Source organism: Stegastes partitus, unplaced genomic scaffold (assembly GCF_000690725.1).
Source record: "Stegastes partitus isolate 25-593 unplaced genomic scaffold, Stegastes_partitus-1.0.2 Scaffold65, whole genome shotgun sequence".
In the NCBI taxonomy this organism is placed as follows: Eukaryota; Metazoa; Chordata; class Actinopteri; family Pomacentridae; genus Stegastes; species Stegastes partitus.
Genome location: NW_007577796.1, coordinates 223,544 through 241,930, shown reverse-complemented (window position 1 = coordinate 241,930; position 18,387 = coordinate 223,544). Strand labels below are relative to the sequence as shown.

The window sequence follows — 18,387 nt, the reverse complement described above, 5'->3', positions numbered from 1 at the left end:
AGCTGTCGAATGTTGCCAGGGTATGGGATGCACATTTTCCCCCATTCAGCCCAAAATGATTTATTGCCAGTGCTGACTTTGTTTTTTTCCCCGCAGAAACAATGCAAGAGGCTGTGGTGTACGAGTGCAGAAGGGGATCATAAAGGCTGTCGCACCCAGCACATGCCACTGGCAGATGGGACTGACTGTGGACATGGAATGGTAAGTCAGCACATGCGTGCAAATCCGTGTTGCGGAATGAACAAGTCAAATCATATAAAAAGGTGTATACTAAAATGCACACTCTGCTCCACTTTGTATTTAAGGCCTGCCAGTTTGGGAGTCTAGCTAGATGTCTTGTAAAACTGCAGTGTTTTCTGAGCCTGTACTGTGGGTGAAAAGTGCAGCACAAGTAGTGTTTGATCTACAGATGGGTGACAATTAAGGAAAAACCAACATGAAGTGTCTTAGTGTTGAGCCACCACGTGCTGATGAACAGCTTCAGAGCACCTTAGCAATTTAAAAAAAAAAAAAAAGAGAGAGAGCTCCACTGCAAGGATTAAAAACCATTCTTTTTTCTTTACCCTCTTAAGATGGCTTTTGCTGCATCCCACAATATGGGTGGTGAGGTTTCTTCATTATCATTTGCTTTTATATACATTTGAATTTCATTACTCATTTCTTTTTTGAATTTAGGATCGCTGAATAGGCTTGAATTGAATCTCCATGTTGTGTTTCTTAGATCAACTGTAATATATATCAGGACACGATCACTTAAATCTATTGTACCTATTTCTGAGTCACTGATCCTTAATCTGTCCTTACCAAAGATAAAGAAGTAATCTATTCTTGTATAGACTGAATTTGGGTTGGAATAATACGTATATCTTCTTGTTTTGGGGTTAATTTCTCTCAAAATGTCTATTTGGCCTATATCTTTGATCATTTCACTGAATTTTTTACTTATTTTCTTGGTGCTATGTTTATGCTTTGAGACGAACACCATTCTTATCACAAATATTCCTTCCTTTTGTGTTTTTGTGATGGTATTGGGAGAGTGAGCTGCTCTGAAATCTCAAATAGGTGTTCAACTGGGTTGAGGGGCATTGCCATCCCTGAAGAGACCACACCCATCAGGATAGAAATGATTCAATATCGAGCAACTTTGCAGTGATCCTTTCTTTCAATCATGTCAGCAAAAATGTCCCCACAGCATTACAGAGCCACCAGATCCCCTCATAGTAGGGGTCAAGGGTTCAGGTTTTTCCTTGGATTTTGTCACCTATATTGTATTTAGATCAAGTGCTAAATAGTGAATCAGTCAGTCAGTGTGTATTGGACTACTCTGATTGACTCTACCCTGCCCATAAAGACGTTTTCTATGTTTCTTGTGTTGTGGGAGGACAACATCTGTATCCCACATAAGAAATGGACACATTGAATTAACTAATTCACTAAAGTTCACCCATTTGCAGCCACCATGAAACCAGACTCTGTTAAACTCACATACGGGATAGATTTAAGTAAGCACCATGTTGCAACACTCAGTGTATTCCCTCGTTTTCTAATCAGCGTTGTTGTGAAAGTTGGCCTCATTGCATTTTCAACAGCATACATTACTCGCACAAGCCAAACCTCCTGCGCAGCACCGTTTTGAATCCCGATGCCTTTTCCCTTCTAGTTCGCTTCCTCTACCAAGAAAAAAGAATAATTTATCATGCATTACTCCGCCACTTGCATTCTGGTTGCAGAAACCCATGTAAATGTGGTCAGGTGATGGCCCTAGTTAGAAACTTGAAGCTTTACCCTCAGTGTTGTTACGGGGCCCCAACCCCCATTAGCCTTCATGTTCTCCTCGCTCTGGGATGCTATGCTAATTAGAGCTGAGACGGCGGGTCAGTCACTGAGGATACATGGATGGAAAGGGGGAGGGATGGGGGGGGCGCAAAAAGAGAACGAGAGAAAAAGGAAAGAAAAGAGAGACAGAGGGGGAGAAGAGAGAGAGAGACAGAGAGAGAGAGAGAGAGAGAGAGAGAGAGAAAGAGTCCTAAGAGGGAAAGGTGAAGACATGAGCCCTTTGAAAGAGGATGCCGCCCGCCATTCACAGTTGAGTCACCTTGTTGTGAACCCATGACCCTAAAACCTCTTTAAAAGGCGGGTGAGTGGGTCAGTGGTCAGGCCGTAACAGAGCCCGGGCTGAGGCCAGCCAGTGCTCTCACAAAAGACCTCACATCAGTGATTCTGCAGAGCAGGAGGTGGGAGGAGAGAAGGGAGGAGGAGAGCGAGGAGGAGGTTCAGGGGGATGAGGACATGGTGGGCTGGTGTTTAGCATTCAGAACATGCATGAGAGGAAGAAAGAGAGGGAGCAAAGGAGGGAAGGAGGGTTCTCTTCTCTCCTTAACCTTCTGCCCTCCAGGAGTCTTGCAGTGTGGGCCCATGTAAGTCTCATATCCCTTATATCCTTTCATCTGGCTCCATCGCCCTCCTCACCATGTTAGGTCCTGGATCAGCCCAGTCTAGCGAGGAGAGGTTAACAGGGGATAGCTAACATCTTAATCCAACTACAACAACCAGACTAAACAGTAATGGTCCTGGGATCGTAGCTCTCGTACTGCTCTCAGCCTGTATGTGGGAGAGACACATAAAGTTTGATCACACCAAGTGGTTTGCTTTATTTAGATACAAACTCTTAACCCCACTTGAGCTGACTTGGTTAGATTACCACAGATGTCTGGTCTTTTATAGACACTGTAAACAATGATTTGGTAAATTTGTCTCCATCAACTATTTTCGCAATCTACCTTACTGAAAGTCCCAAACGTCAAAGAGTGAGCTGGTGACGCTAGATACAAAATCAGGGGATCCCAAAGTCATTGGGGTAATTTTTTTGGGCATCATGAAGGTCCATCCAATATTTTTTTTAACATATCAGTATAAATAAAAGTGGTTGACCAACCAACAGATTGATATTACCATCACTAGAGCCACAATGCATGGCTAAAAACCATATGTGATATTTTACCAGCAGCTGTTTTCTGACCACGAGAAAGGTTTTCTTTCATTTTTCCATGTATACGTCAATGGTGGCACCACCTTTGTTTGTGGTGCTGAGGCCCCAGCTTCATCTTCATGCAGGGTGCCGTTTGAAGTAGCATGAGTTGAAAGAGCAGGGGACCCTGCACCAGCACTCACCTGCCCATACAAGTGCTCTTTTATGTGGTATTTCAGTGTGGTTGTGTTTGTGTGTGTCTGCGTATGTTTGTGCTCATCCTTGTGCCTCTAAAGTCTGATAATCTGCGCAGCCAGATGAGCTTCCTGATTCTTTTGTGTCATTTTTGTTTGTTCTTTACGTCTCTTGGTGCCTCCGTTTTGCATTTGTCCACTGCACCTCATTAAATTTGTAAAATAATCCATCTTTCGCACCTTCCCACTTCATCTCCTGACCCCTTCTCAAAGAAGTCATGAGGTTCAAGTCTGAGGCTTTACAGGATTTTGGGTCGAGCTCCTGGCTCTAAGGTGTCAGATCTAGAGGATTACGACTATGGCCTCTATGGGGGAAGCTCGCAGCAGGTATCGTCTTAGCATCCACAGCTCCCCTTGAAAGATTTGCTTCAAATCTTATGTTAGGCCAAAGACTGCATTGTCAAGTGTTATCTCATAAAAAAATGACATCTTCTGAATTGCAGTCAACTCTTCCGCCTGCGTTGTCTGGAGAGAGTTTTTCTTTTTTTGTTCTGTCGAGTTATGAAACAAAGTAGTGACCGCATTGGGAAATTGAGGTCAGTGCCCAAATAGTGGGAGAGAAGCACGTCCCCTAAATGAAGAGTGGGAAAAAAAAAACAACTTTGTTTGTATACTGCTTAGTTAAAATAGGGCAATGGGCACTGCAGGGTTCATGGGTAGTTTTCTCTCTCAGCCTTCCCTGACTCTCTCTGTTGCTCTACTCCTGCCTTTTTCCCTCCCTCCCACCCTCTCGCTCCCCATCTATTGCTTTCACAGGGCGCCGAAGTGAGTAATGCGGTCACATGACCTCTTGGCGGCGCGTCTGTCATCTGGCTCAGTGGGCCGTGCACTAACGAGGGCATCCCATCACTTGTTGTCTATAAATACCGCCACCACCCTCCCTCCCCTCCATCCTCTCCTCTCCTGCTCTTTCTCCTTTACTCCTCCCCTTTGCAGTCCCTCTCATTCTTCAAAAGGATCCTGCCTGTATGTCTGTGTGTGTCTGTTTGTGTGTGTGTTTTGATTGTGGGCTCACGTACATGCACGTATTGCAGAATTACCTAATTTTAAGTGTATGCACACACACACACATGCAGATGTGTGAGTTTGTGTAGATTAGGGGCCGGTCAGCGTGGTCAATAAGCGCCTGTCAAGCCAAAGCTGGGGACCGCTTGGCCTCGTATCCATGTCCCCGCCCTTTGAAGATCCCGGCGCTGCTTCTCACCACGTCGTTACGCAGTGGGTGGCAGAGAGAAAAAGTGGCGACTGCGCTTGAATAAACTGTGATGTTTTGTTGTCAAAGTTTTCATTGTTCTCAGTTGTGTTCGTCTTGTTGCCAACTTTAGGAGTCGTCATGACTGAAAGCAGCCTCCACAGACATCTTATATGGATTTCATGCAACATGACAAATTAAACATTCAAATGTTTTTGATTTCATTCAAACCTGCTTGCTGATTCTTTTCTTTAAATAAGTGTAACATTTTGAAAAAAAGCTCCTTGATACTCTTAATAGGGGCTTAATTGAGCGGTTAGTGTAAGTGAGTAAACGGGAAGTTGTTTTTGATTTCCAGAACATTCCTCGGAAAAGAATGACGACCTGCTCTGGTTTCAGCCAATTAGAGTGAGATAGTGAGGTCTTGAAAAGTGAAGCCAGGGCAGAATGGAGTCTGTTGGCGGAGGCGGTGAGTGTTGGCTGGAGCTCCACTGGCAGCCTGACAGACTTGTCGTACGATGCTGGGACGGGGTGTGTGTGTGTGTGTTTGTGTGTATTTTTGTGTGTGGTTTGTGTGTGCGCGTGTGCCTGTATGAGAGCTCGGGATTGTGAGACTGGTATCAGTGTCACTCTAAGCTAATCTCTGGATATTTGCAGGATGTTGCCACTTTGATTTGCCATCATCACAGACATATCTGTGGATTTGGGCTAACAAGAGGATTGTTGTTTTAGCATTCACGTAGTTTGCTGATGGAATTACTGTGTCCGGTAGCCGGTGAGGGGAGCTTTCATTGCTGGTCGTGCAGAAGCAGTGACATTTATTTGCATGATTAGAGTGTAGTGTGGTGATATTTATGCTGTATGGGAAAAGAGATATAATGTGCAAGAAGCTGAAAAAACACAAACTGACATACAAAGTTTTGGAAAGAATTATTAGACTTTACAAAGTCCACACAACAGACCTTCAACATTGATGATTTTGTGTTAATTTCATCATAGCGGTTAAATGATTACAGTATCTTTTAATGCATACAATAAGTTATGTTCAGAAATATGAGATATTGAAAGTGTAAACATTTCAAAATTCACACGAGATGGTCGAAAATCACTTTTGCGTCACTATTGTTTGGTGGATAAGCTGTGTACAGTTTATAAAGCCAACAGAATAATCCAGACAAAATTATAACAACATTGCCTAGAAGAAAAGAACTGCAAAAGGCTGAGAATCTCGGTGCTTAACATAGAGGAATACAACCAAGCAAAATGAAAGCAGCAAAACAGCTGTCCTTTACAACTTTAAGAAGAAAATGCGCAGTGGTCTAATAATTCATTCCGAAGCTGTACGCGTGCATATGACCCTTATAAAATTCTCATTGCTAATGTTAGGGTAGAACAATTTTGGAGCAATATTTAATTGTGATTTTCTGCATTTTGATCTCTGCTGTATTTTTGTTTTTTTTTTTAAACTCAAGCTTTAGTTACATATTGACGGTGTAATAGATTTATATTATGTGAGTGAGCATTACCACCTGAGACACCATATAAACGGGACTGTTACACAAGGACGGCAGGGTGTTTACAGCCTGGGTCAAGACTCGCTGCAGAATTTATTAAAACTGGGTTTAGGTCAGTGAAACTATAGCATGCATGCCTAAACCATACATTGGTCCATGGGCATCACTAAAGTTTTAATCTGCATTAATTAAATACAACTAAAGTGCAGCTTTAGTCTCATTATAAACAGTCACATCCATTATATCCTAAATTGCCGCCTTTGTAATTGTAATGTTTCAAACATGTTTCGAAATCCATCAATTGTTCAGCCCTAGCCAATGTAGTTGCAAATATTTGGACATTTCCTTATCTACACATCACGTTTTTGCCACCTACTGCATGGCATCCACCTAAACCCCATTTTTCTTATCTCCACCAACTCCTGAGAATGTCTGTCACCGAGCTTAGCTTACAACAGCTAGTTGCTAACTTCAAACTCTTTTGCTTGAAACAGCTGCTGGTTGACTGAAATAAGTTTGATAACTGCAGAATAAGCAGGCTTGTATTTTCCCATCTTTTGTTTTGTAGGACGTATATCAGCATTGCTGTGTTCCTTTTTTGGACAACAACAATAATTTAACTATTAACAATGACAAGCCAACACTAACCACTGATGATAACGTCACTTTAAATATTGAAATTCTGAAGTTTACTGTAATTTACAACTGTGTTTGAGTTATACTGTTTTCAAGGGGCTGACTTTTGTTACTATACCATAGGCTTTCGATAACCCAGCACCAAACAACAGATGGACAAAGTTTGCTTTTAGCTGGTTAATGTAGCAGATGATTCAGCAGAGCTTAAAGCAGAGGGAATATTATACATACAACTATTAGGGTGACATAAACAAGTCTTCAGATAAATTCTAGTGCTGCTGCATGTCTGCTCAATGTCCAAGTGTGCCATTGTTTCCTAACACGTTCACACTATCAGCATTACAAGCACAGACTGTGTATAAAAGATAGGTGTAGCCTCTGGATCTAAAAAGTGAAGCCAACGTGGAAGTGCCTTAGACGTGCATTCTTATTAATAGCTGGTAGGGGGCGACTCTTGTTGCGAAAAAAGTCAGATTGTATAGAACAGAATGTCCCTACTTCTCAATTGATTTGTTACTTTGGTGAACATTTTTCAAATGATTTAATGGCCTGTATCCTTAGTTTCAAGAGTTTTTGAATGCAGTGTGACATTTATTTTGTAAATTATGATACTATTTAGAGACAAATAGACAATAAAAGACAATATGTTTTAGGGCATCTTGTGAGTGACAGGTTGCTACCATGTCACCATGCATAGTGCATTTGGGCTCACAGTTAGAAATTAGTTGTTGTTATTGTATGATTTCAAAAGAGCATAAATTCCAGGTTTTAAACAGAAGTCCACAAACCAATGGATAATGTCACGGAGGCTATGTTAAAGATTTATATGCAGATTATGAGGAGACAGTATGCCAGTGTGCTCTGTTTATAGCTTGTTGTGCTGCCTCCATAGTGGCCAAAAATCTTTTGTACAGGTTTAAAAATAAAACACAAAGTTACAAGAGCCAAAAGAAATATCTCAAAGGCTGAAACATTTGATTCTCTGTGGGTTTGTTGCTCCCACAGCACCTTTCACTTTACATGTAGTCATTTTTGTTCCTTTTTCAATTTAAAAATCCTAGTAAAGCACAGCTTTAAAGATTACAAGAGGTATGTGTATCTCAGTTGTTGTGCAGAGATGATGATAAGTGAGCGAGACAAATGGTAAAAGTGTCTCTGAAGTGCACGTGAGTGGAACAGCTGATGGAGCCAAACTACTCATTCACTGTAATGACAACCTTTGCACTTCTTGGAAAGATGTGGGGGAAGGAAGGATCACAGAGAGGTGGCAAAAGAGGATAGGAAACCATGTAGGGAGATAAAAGGAGAGGTTGGTTGGGGTCATGGTTGCATCATGTTGTTCCTCCTCTTCTCTTTCTCTCACCTTCCACTGTGTCTTGTCATTTCTCTTCCTCCTGTCTTCACACCCTTTTTAACACGATGGAAAGAGGAAATATGGAACTAACAGGGAAAAAATGCACGCCTGGGCTGAAAAATGAGGCAGTGTAAATCCACTCTATAATAACACCTGTCATTTGACTTGTTTCCAGTCCCCCAGCTACCCAACGACAGCTCTGCAGAGAATCTCCATACTACTGTGGCTTTATGGGCTTTATATCACTTCTCACCTCTAGGTCGAGTTACAACACATGTAGAAGTGAATGATGCTTTACTGAAAATCAACAGCGGTGGTCCACATTGTGCCATTTTGACAGCTTGTTCCAGATGTTACAGAAAGGTGTTGTTTTCCAGATTGCAGTCTTATTAATTGTGCATTTCTGAGGGGGGGGGGGCTTGCTGCAAGAGAGAAGTACACAAACCCCTCAAACCTGCCAAGGCCGGGGTGAACTCCTCACCCAGAGCCATGAGAAAGACACCGCAACATGAAAGGTGATGCCTTTTGGAAATGGTTGTGTTAAAATGAAAGAGCGGAGTGCTTTTTAAATCAGTCCTCTGCCTTCTCATTCCTGCAGTGATGTATGGCTTGGGTTCAGAAATGAGGTGCTCGCTGCAACAGTTTCCTGGCAATTACAGGGTGCTTGCTTCCAAACCAGCCAGCTGAGGAGCTCAGAGCAGATGCTGCTGTCCTTACTATTCCCACTGTCGTTGTTAGCCTGGTGACGACGCTCTGTGGCTGTATGTGTCAGTTGCTACGTGGTTTGAGAGCCAAGAGGCAAAAGCATTGCGTGTTGTTTCGTATGTGCATTATTTGCGCATCTATGTGCAGCATTGTGCAAGATGCATGCATGTCTTGGTATGAGTTGGTGAGTCAGCGTGTGTCTTTGTGAAATTCCTAATTTGAAACACATGCTGTCACAGCTGGACAGGTTTCTCTCACATGACCTTGAAATGTCTCACCACATTCCCAACTGAGGACAAAATTTGACAGTCTTTCTAGGAAGGCGTTTGCCGGTGGCCTTAATGCTTGTTTGAGCTTCGCCAAGTCTGCCTTTCACCTCAGTGTTTTCCAAGTATGTTTGCGCACTTTCGAAAAGCGGCTAATTGGAATTGAGCGTGGCCCCCAGATGCCTCCACACTCCTAGCAATCACTCTCACACTTAACACACTTTCACACATGTGCACACACGCACCCAAAGTCATGCACATGCTCACATTCGCGCACACACTAGCGCATACATCATCTCACACAGATGTTTTTTTCCTTTCCGCTCCCCCCCCTCCCCAGTTCCTCCTTTCTTTTTTCACCCACATCACCTTTTCAAGCCAAACAAAACGGTTGTAAACACAGGGTGCCAGCGGGGAGAGTGGAATGCCTCAGAGGCTTACACACTCTTTGGTCCTCTGTGACAGACAGTCCGCCTTGTGTTTGACAGCTCCTTGGGTCCCGCTGCCCGGGTGCACTGTGGTGGTCTCTGCGTGGCCCTTGCAATTTCCCATAAGGGGATAAGGGGGATGGGTGGCTGTGGAGAGGAGGTATACAAGGGATGCTCAGGTCCGGGTCGACGGTCCCCGAGTTGAGGTGGGGGGAAGGGAAACTCCTTGCTATGATGACGGAAAGCTTTTGGACTTGCTTCTTAACTGTGTTTCTTTGACAGTTTCATGAACTCCAAATGTTTAGCTCTGTTTCTCTTTAGAAGGTTGCTCAGCCAACATGGACCAGCACCTGTTCGCCTTTTCATGGTGTGGAAGCTATTTCCACTCATGTGGAGGTTTTATCACATTCTTCTCACTGCCTTTTTACTTTATTTCTTCTCTGAATCTATTGTGAGCGCTCCAACAAAAGTATCAGTGCCTTGTATTTGCATTTACCGTGGAGTTAAGCAGGAAGAATGGGCCAGACGATTACTCAAACCAGGTCTGGATTATGGAAATGTTTGTGGCTTGTTTGCTCCATACCCTGCAGCTGTTAACACCTGCCTGTCATTGTGCATAGACTTTACACTCCATCATTAGGCCCACAAGTGTGTAAAACACACATTCAAACTAGGCCAGGATAGTAGAAGCAGCGTTGCCAAGTTGTGTATTTTTACATGTGGTTGTGTGTATGACTTTGCACTTTTGCAGGTGTTCATCTAAAGTAAAGGCTGCAAATTGTGAATTTATGTGAAAGCAGAGACTGGCCAGATTAGCCATTGTCCAAGAGATGACTTTGATTGATAACCTCTCTGGTTTATTAGCGTAATTATGAAAATCCGCTCAAGCGGATCTCACATGGTTTTGTTCTCAGTTCTCAGGAGTCTTCAGATCAGGAGGTCTTCGCTTTTTTTTTTTTTTTTTTATATCTGAAGCTGGGGATTGAATGACTTGTAGCAGAATGGATGTGTGGCCAGTTGAAATGATAGAAGTCTCATTTCTCATCTGGTTGGAGCTGGCAGTGAGAGTAACAACTTGCACATCAACAAACAAACAAAATTAAGTGAAAATGAACACCCTCAGCAAAGAGCGTCCTCCTTTTCTGGTTTTGGGTTTCACGCTGTGTTCCAGAGTAGATGCACAGCTCAGCAAGAGAAGGGAGTTCCTGATGTCAAGCCAGTAATGAACTCTGTTCCTCTTGTTATCACAACTCTAGAGTTTCCTTTTCATGGTGCCACTGCTCCCCGTGCCTGTGTGCCCGGACGGCGGGCTACGTACCCAGACAGACGCCGTCTTGTCCTGCATTCTTTCAGTGAACAGGACCCTCCGATATCTTAGTCACTGAGAGGGGGATTTGGTTACACACAAAGGGAAATGTGCCTGCCGTGCTTCGCTTATGAAAGCAGTGTTAGCACTTCTTGGCAAAAGTTGCTTAGTGGGTACATGCTGTTTGAAACCGGGCGCCTTATTTACTATGTCACATTGGGTGTACTGTGGGAAAACTGTGTTGTGTAATTTTGTATTTACAATCTAAAACTGGTTAAAGAGAAATTTTTGCCTGTATTCTCCATTGTCTGTGGCATAGCAAATCGGTGACATTGTTCCTTTTTTTTTTTTATTTGACTGTGAAACAACATTTCTTTTGACTATTTGAATCAGTCTTGTAGAACCTGTATATGAAAGACAAAGCCCATTTGAGGAATGACTGTGGCAACTACGAGTCTGTAATATTTTGAAAAGTAGGGAAATATTCAACAACTTATGCAAGTCTTAGGTTACCATTGTTTTATATTAAACTGCTTCTGTCACTCACTAGATGTACATATTGGATCGATGAAATGCATTTTTCTCAGAGATAGAGATAGATGTGGAATCAGTCCAAGATTAAAGATGTAAACAGCATTAAGAAGAGGAACGTTGCTCCCAACAACGCTCAATACTGTCTGTGTTTGTCTTGTGCAGTGCAGAACTTACAGTCATGGTTTTTAATGTGACCTGTGTTTGTGTGTATTCACATACAGTATTGCAGACATGGAATGTGTGTAAACAAGGAGTTGGATCTGCAGCCAGTCCATGGGGAGTGGGGTCCCTGGGGTCCGTATAGTGTTTGCTCCAGGTCCTGTGGTGGAGGAACAAGGAGCACCATGAGAGACTGCAACAAGCCTGAGTAAGAAAGAAGCAGACAGTTCTGACAATCAGAGCCATTACCAAGTGCAAATATGTGTGCGACTCTGAATAGGAAGTGTAAACAAACTTGAGTGTGTAACAAAGCTGCATGTCAGATTTAGCATCTCTCAACCTGATTGTAAGCAACATTAAGGGACAGAGTTATTCATTCTTGTAAATTGTAAATGTAAATAATGTTGGTTTGAAGTCCCAAAGCTCAGGTCAAACAAGCTAAAATGTGATCTTTAAACTCCAGCTATGTGTAGCTTTTCTGTGATCTGTTCTTCCACTAGGCCCAGAAATGGCGGTAAGTTCTGTGTGGGTCGCAGGATGAAGTTCCGCTCTTGCAACACTGAGCCATGCCCACGAGGACGGAAAGATTTCCGTGAAGAGCAGTGCTCTCAGTTTGATGGAAAGCACTTCAACATCAACGGTCTACCTCCCACCGTCCGCTGGGTCCCCAAGTACAGTGGTAGTGAGTACACTCGAGCATGTAATTTAAATGTCTTGTGGCAACCTGGACTGCATCAAAGATGAAAAATATTTACATCAAACTATGCAATAATGATACAGTATATTTGGTGCGTTTAACTGAAACACTGCATGTACTTATTTTGAAGTTTTTGCCTGCATGCAGTCATTCACTGTTTGTGTGATTACTGGTGTAAACTTCTCATGCAATTTTACAGTAAACATTGTGTGTAGGAGGGAGTTGAAGGCCAAGATGTACAAAAATGTGATATCGGTGCATTTACTGCATTTGACCTAATGTACTGAAGTTTTAATACATGAGGGAAGGAGATAGAGAGTGCTTTTTGAGGAATTACTGAATGTGTTGGCTAGAGTACAAATCTGTGTGCGAGTCTTTTTTTTTCTTCTTTTTTTTTTGGTCATACTTTGCATACCCTTGATAAGAGATGCCCTTGTGTGAACCTTTAGTTGACACAAATCAAAAGCAACATAAAAGCTCCGTGCAGCCCCTCCATATGAACGTCTTGGCAGCTTTCCATTGTACAGCCGTATTTCAATCCCTGCCGAGATAGCCTTCCCCGTAAGATTACCATCTGGCAAAGTTTCTGCAAGTGATTCATTCGTTTAATTGTTGCTGTACAAGCAAACAAGCCGAGCCCTGGAGGTAGTACACTGTCAGATACAAAGTGATTTTTTTCCCAAACACTGAATCAAAATTTGGCAGCTTTAGCAAGAATCTGCTGAAGTTTGCAAAAATATTTAAATAGATTTATATGTGAAGTGTTATTATTATTATGAACTTGTACAAAGCACACTCAAGTCACCTTTAGGTATTTGTTCTCGCTCAGTTCTCGTTAAATTTTACGAGTCATCCTCTAACGTTGTCTATTTTGTTGTTTTCTTTTCCATCCAGTACTCATGAAGGATCGGTGTAAGCTCTTTTGCCGAGTTGCTGGGACTATGGCGTACTATCAGCTGAAGGATCGCGTCATCGACGGTACACCGTGTGGGCCAGACACTTACGACATCTGTGTTCAAGGCCTCTGCAGGGTACGTTTCTTCTTCTTCTTCTGCTCTAAACCTGAGCATGTACACAACAAAATGTGTTTGCACAAGCTTCAAGACTGCCAGCCTTAACTCATTCTCCTGCTATTATGATACACAGTGCATGATACAGTATGTTTATCTGTGTCAAAACTACATTTTGGCTGTTGCAGAGGAACAAACTTGACATTCTTAGCCTACAGATACACTTGCATGACTCATGATTTTTAATTACTGGAAAGGATGAAGCTTTTATTCATATGTCGCAATCAGAAACACCTTCATTTGCTACGTTTGTGGTGTCCAGGTGTGAGTGCTGACAAATATGTAGTACAGAAAATTAAAAGTAATATTTTTAGTTACAGAATATCACATCCCATCCATCTAAATCATACATTTCTGTCTTCTCTTTATCCTTCAGCAAGCAGGCTGCGACCATGTACTGAACTCGAAAGCAAGGAATGACAAGTGCGGAGTGTGTGGCGGGGACAACTCGTCGTGTAAAACTCTGGCAGGAACCTTCAACGATGCTCAGTATGGTGAGTCGCACTGCTCAGATTACATGTTCTGTCCAGTAATAGCTGCCTATCCTGAAAAAAAAGTGTTGCTATTAAACATACAGTGTGTCAGCAGCTTCTGCAGATAAGCTATGATAAATGTGATAAACAGTAAACACAGACGAGCTGAAAAAGACTGCCAGTTCCACGTGGCTGCAAGGCCGACACGCCACATGCTCATATTAGACACTGATGTCATGTCTGGTTATGTTTCAGCGTATTAAGCTTGAACTTAAGCAACAGTATATGGCTCAGCCAAATTTTGAAAAAAAAAGAAAAATGCATAAAAACCAATCCGTTCTAAAGCTTTAGGAACTGATTAACTCAGCGAGCTCACTCCGTCAGGTTTTTCGATAGCAAACACAAACCTGACATCATCCCTTTGAACTGTCTGTCTTAATGTGGTGCTTCAGTTCGGGCCAACTGCTGATTGCATCCAATCCGTTTTAAGTCTGGGCAACAAAACAGCAGAAGCATTACCACAAAAAGCCCTGGGTGTGTCCTTTGTCATGTTTACTTCGCAATAATTTGGCACGGAGTTCAGCATCTCTATTCATCTGCTGTCTTTTGGCTATTGGGGGCAAAGAGTTGGAGGACTGTATTAAACCAAACCAGGAGCTGACCTCAGCCCTCGAATTCTGGTTTAACCCTAAGAAAGAGAAAATGAGTGGGAGTGCAGCCCAGGCAGGATATCCGTCCGTTCCTGGTTCTGGGCCTGTTGTTCTGTCATTCAGCCCCTTTGTTGTTCTTTTTTTTTTTAAATTATTATTATTTGATGGGTCTTTTAATTCTTCTCTGTCTTAATCTTTTCAGCTCTGCCTGTGTTTCAGTCTTTAGCTTTCTTTTTACTTTGTACATCAGAATAGACAAGAGAAAGAGCTGTTTTTAGTCTTTCATGGCCATTTCAAGTGAAGTCACACTCTCAGAAGCCAATATCTCAATGCTTAAATGAATATTTTTGATCTATATTCTATAGTTATTGGTGTTTTTATAGCTAAGACCATCAGTCCCCCACAAACTTTCCTGTTAGGGCACCAAATCCATTGCTAAACAATAGTTCCAACAAAAATCACAATTTACCCCCATATGAGTTTGCTAAAAACTACAGTATTCAAGTTTCCTTTCGTTCATTGGTCACTCTGTTGAAATGAAAGCAAGAAGTGAGTAAAACATTATCAAGAGAAGAAATTTGCATGAATAAAATATTCAAATCACTTTCCTCTGCACTCTATTAACACTACACCAACTTTTTTCTTGCTCGTGGCACAGAGAAGCATGTTTGAAGTGAACCCCAGTCATCCCTGTGTGCAGCAGGGTTGTGTTCTTTTCCCCACAGTGGTGTGTTTGCTATTAATTCCTGGGTCACTCTGTGGCGGCGGAGGATCGTGTGTGTGGTCAGTCGCTAAGCTGGGGGATATCGGAGGCCTCTAATGGCTTGTGGAAACCATGTTGCCTCAGAGGGGGACCACGTTGGCTGTTTCTAAAGTCGATACACCCCTGCATTTTTACGAGCTTATCCTTTCCCCAGTGGTTGGAGAGGGAATTTGACATGCAATTTAAAAACAGGACAACTGTATGAAGGTTTGGTTTTTAATTGTGAAGGAATGTGCAGAGTAGTTTGTTTTCATACTGGTCTGTATGATCGATCTAAGGTAAAGGCACACTAACAGGCAGAAACAGCAAAACAAAAGTAGCAACCTTCACACCGAGGCCTTCGATGGGAAATATATGCACGTGTGAAAAGATCTACATGGCTGATGAGAGGCAGATATGTAAACCAAGTGCTGCCCCCGAGTGGCTCAAGGTGTCAGGCTAATTGTCGCATCACATCAGCCCACACCTTTCTTTTTATACCATTCAGCTGGTTCAAATTCTCAACCTGCCCTGATATGAGGAAGGAAATGAGTTCATATGAATTGTCTACTACTGTGCCTTTGAGCCATTTTTAGTCAACATGACACTGGTGGCAATCTCTAACCAAGCCTTTGAGGGAGTCCAGTCATTGATGCTATTTATCTACATATCCTTATTTTTATTTGTTAATAGAAGTCACACTTATCAATTGTGGAATTCTGATCCAAGAGTTAAATCTGATTAAGTTCAGTTTACAATACTTGCTGCTAAAGATCCAGTAGGCCGTAGAAAGTTTTTCCGTTGATACCCGCAGATTCTCACATTTTTGCTTTTCTGCCCATTTTCTTTATATTTGGACTATTTTGTTCCTTCTGGCCCCCCCATCAAGTCTTCATACCTACATTTTTGTTGACACCTCTTGGTTTTCCTCTCCCTTGCTCACTCGTTTTCTGTGTTAGTTTATCATGGGACAACAGGCCCGGTGTAGTAATTACAGGCCAAAGGTAGGTCCAGGGAATAATTACATGTCATTTCACGGTCAGGCCTCTGAGACTAAAACAAGGCCTCCTGCAGGTTATTTGAGATGACTGGAACGTTTTTTGTATTTTTCCAAGTGTGACAATTAACTCCCTAGAGGTTGGAACCGGACTTCCCCTGACTGGAGTTTGGTATAGCATAGTGAAGCTATTATGAAATCCAAGGTGGGACCGTTCACTGCTGTTATTGCTGCTACTTTATTCCCTTCAGAGGCTTCTTAAAACGTTCTGTGCTGTCCGACTCACTCTCTCCTTCTGTCACTTCTTTGAATTCAGGTTACAACACAGTGGTGCGGATCCCAGCTGGAGCCACCAACATCGATATCAAACAGGTCAGCTACTCTGGAAAGCCAGAAGATGACAACTACCTCGGTGAGTGTGCACGTCAGTGCCAGGATGTGGTTTTAAGCAATACTGGTTCAAATTTCAGGGTTTCTTGGAAGAATCAATCTCAAATGGCAGCAGTCCAACCTAATAAGATGGATACATTACATCCCTTCACTTCTCATCTCATAGGTCAATGCCATTATCACTAACTTGACCATAAAGCACCCGGGCTTGGTGACCCGGAGCTGTAGAGGCAGGCATTAATAAAAGAGAGCATGGAGTCGTGGGCCAAACTGTTGTCAAACCGTTTCCATAAATGAAAGGAAACTGTCATTTGTATGGCATATATGAGGAGGAAAAACAAGGGGCGTTGGTCCATTTGGGCTGGTCGAGGGTTGGTTGGGAAAGCAAATGGAGTGTCAGCCACTGAGAAAGATAAATGAGGCAGCAATAAGTGCTAATTAGAGGCATGTGGAGCCCAGGCTGCATGAAAGTAGATATAGGGGTATAAGGTTAGGTGGACCCACCAGGCTCAGTGTGTGTGTGTGTGTTTCTGTCTGTGTGTGTGTGTGCTTGCATGTGAGTGAGAGACAGACAGAAACAGAAAAGAAGAAAAAAAAAAGTGGTAAGCGTGGGTGCCTATTTTCAGATGGTTCAAGTCAGGTTCAAAATGTTTTAAGTCAAATTGTCAGAAAACACATCTGGCGGAGCCTCATTGCCACAGTGCTGTGGGAAGGTCGACCACCGCTGCTCTTGAGTGCCGCAACTGCACTCTCAGCGAGTAGAGTCTGTATGAAGGATGGTATAGTTTTGCAACACCCTCACAGCTTTGTTACTGAAGCTGGTACAATATGTAGAAACAATTAAGGATATCAGCACACACATTCAAAAGGAGATGTCACCTTTTAAGTGATGGTTTTAAGCTCTCAGCTGTTGGAAACTACTGACACCTTTATAAATCTGGTCAAGTCCCTCATTGTTACATTTGCCTTTGTTTGGTTTTATTTATCTGTTTTTCACTGTATAGTAGTAAAAAGAATGTATTTATCTTACCTGCTTGTAATGTTATGGTACAAAAAGGCCAATATGTCTGTATCAGGAACAACACTTCACAAAATGGGAATCCTTGAGCTCATAATGACCTCACCTGTACTTTATCATGCAAGTTCATGCAGGCAATGTACAATATAAGAAAAAGCAAGAATAAATCAATACTGAAAGCAAACTATATAATATAAATGCACTCTGGCACTGTTTGTGCTTCTCACAATGATTACATTTCGGAAATGACAGCAATACTCTGGGTGTGCTATGAAGCTGTTTTTAATTCGGTGAATAAACAGAATTACTTTGTCATTTTGCCACTTTTGTGTGTGCAATCATTCTTTCTTTCTTTTTTCTCATCTTGTAAAGCAGCTTGCGTTGGGGGAAGTTTCATCTTTTAAGGTTCTGGGTGTAGACTTCTTTTCTCCACTTTCTATGCATTAAGTTGAATATGTTTTGGTAAATACACTTTAAAAGAAGGATTTTCTGATCTGTATCAGGCGTAAGTTTAAGATAAAAGTTCTCTGTGTGTCTGGCTATATGTCTGCACATTTCCTGAGGCATTGCATCTTTTTTTCCATTTCTGCAAAGTGTCAGTGACGACATCCAGAGTCTGTAGGTCTTTGCCAGTTGTCCCTGACTAGCTGGCATTGAACAATACGCAGAGTTTAGTGTAAACAAAGTCCTGTCCAGAGACTTAATCACATACATTGTTTTGGCATGCACTCACAAAATGCAGTTGTTTCTTGGAACTGTTGTGCTGGAGCTAGAAAAAGAGGTGGTTTGTGACCATTTTGGGTTTGTGTTTATATATTTGTTTGTATTTGCACTCCGTGGAGATCCTTTGTTTGCATTTCAGCGTCAGTCATTGAGCAGAGTCACACAGTCTAACTCCAAATAACTGCAATTTAGTGCCACAAGTGTTTCAACATACCTCCCCCTGCAACAATGGCTTTGCAGAACAATAGGCTGGCAACTGGAAGACTTAACGTATAGCCTGAAATAATGAATGCCATGTCATACATATTCCC

General features: G+C 42.3%; 1 protein-coding gene across 1 annotated transcript in view; it reads left to right on the top strand.

The window, feature by feature from the left end:
• Positions 1-18,387, top strand: part of LOC103353233 (A disintegrin and metalloproteinase with thrombospondin motifs 20) — an 82,987-nt gene that overhangs the window by 28,087 nt on the left and 36,513 nt on the right. Inside the window, exons 11-16 of the mRNA XM_008276104.1 lie at positions 97-201; positions 11,379-11,524; positions 11,817-11,998; positions 12,908-13,044; positions 13,460-13,577; positions 16,262-16,357. Coding sequence (XP_008274326.1) covers positions 97-201; positions 11,379-11,524; positions 11,817-11,998; positions 12,908-13,044; positions 13,460-13,577; positions 16,262-16,357 — 784 coding nt within the window. The remainder of the gene's footprint in view (positions 1-96; positions 202-11,378; positions 11,525-11,816; positions 11,999-12,907; positions 13,045-13,459; positions 13,578-16,261; positions 16,358-18,387) is intronic.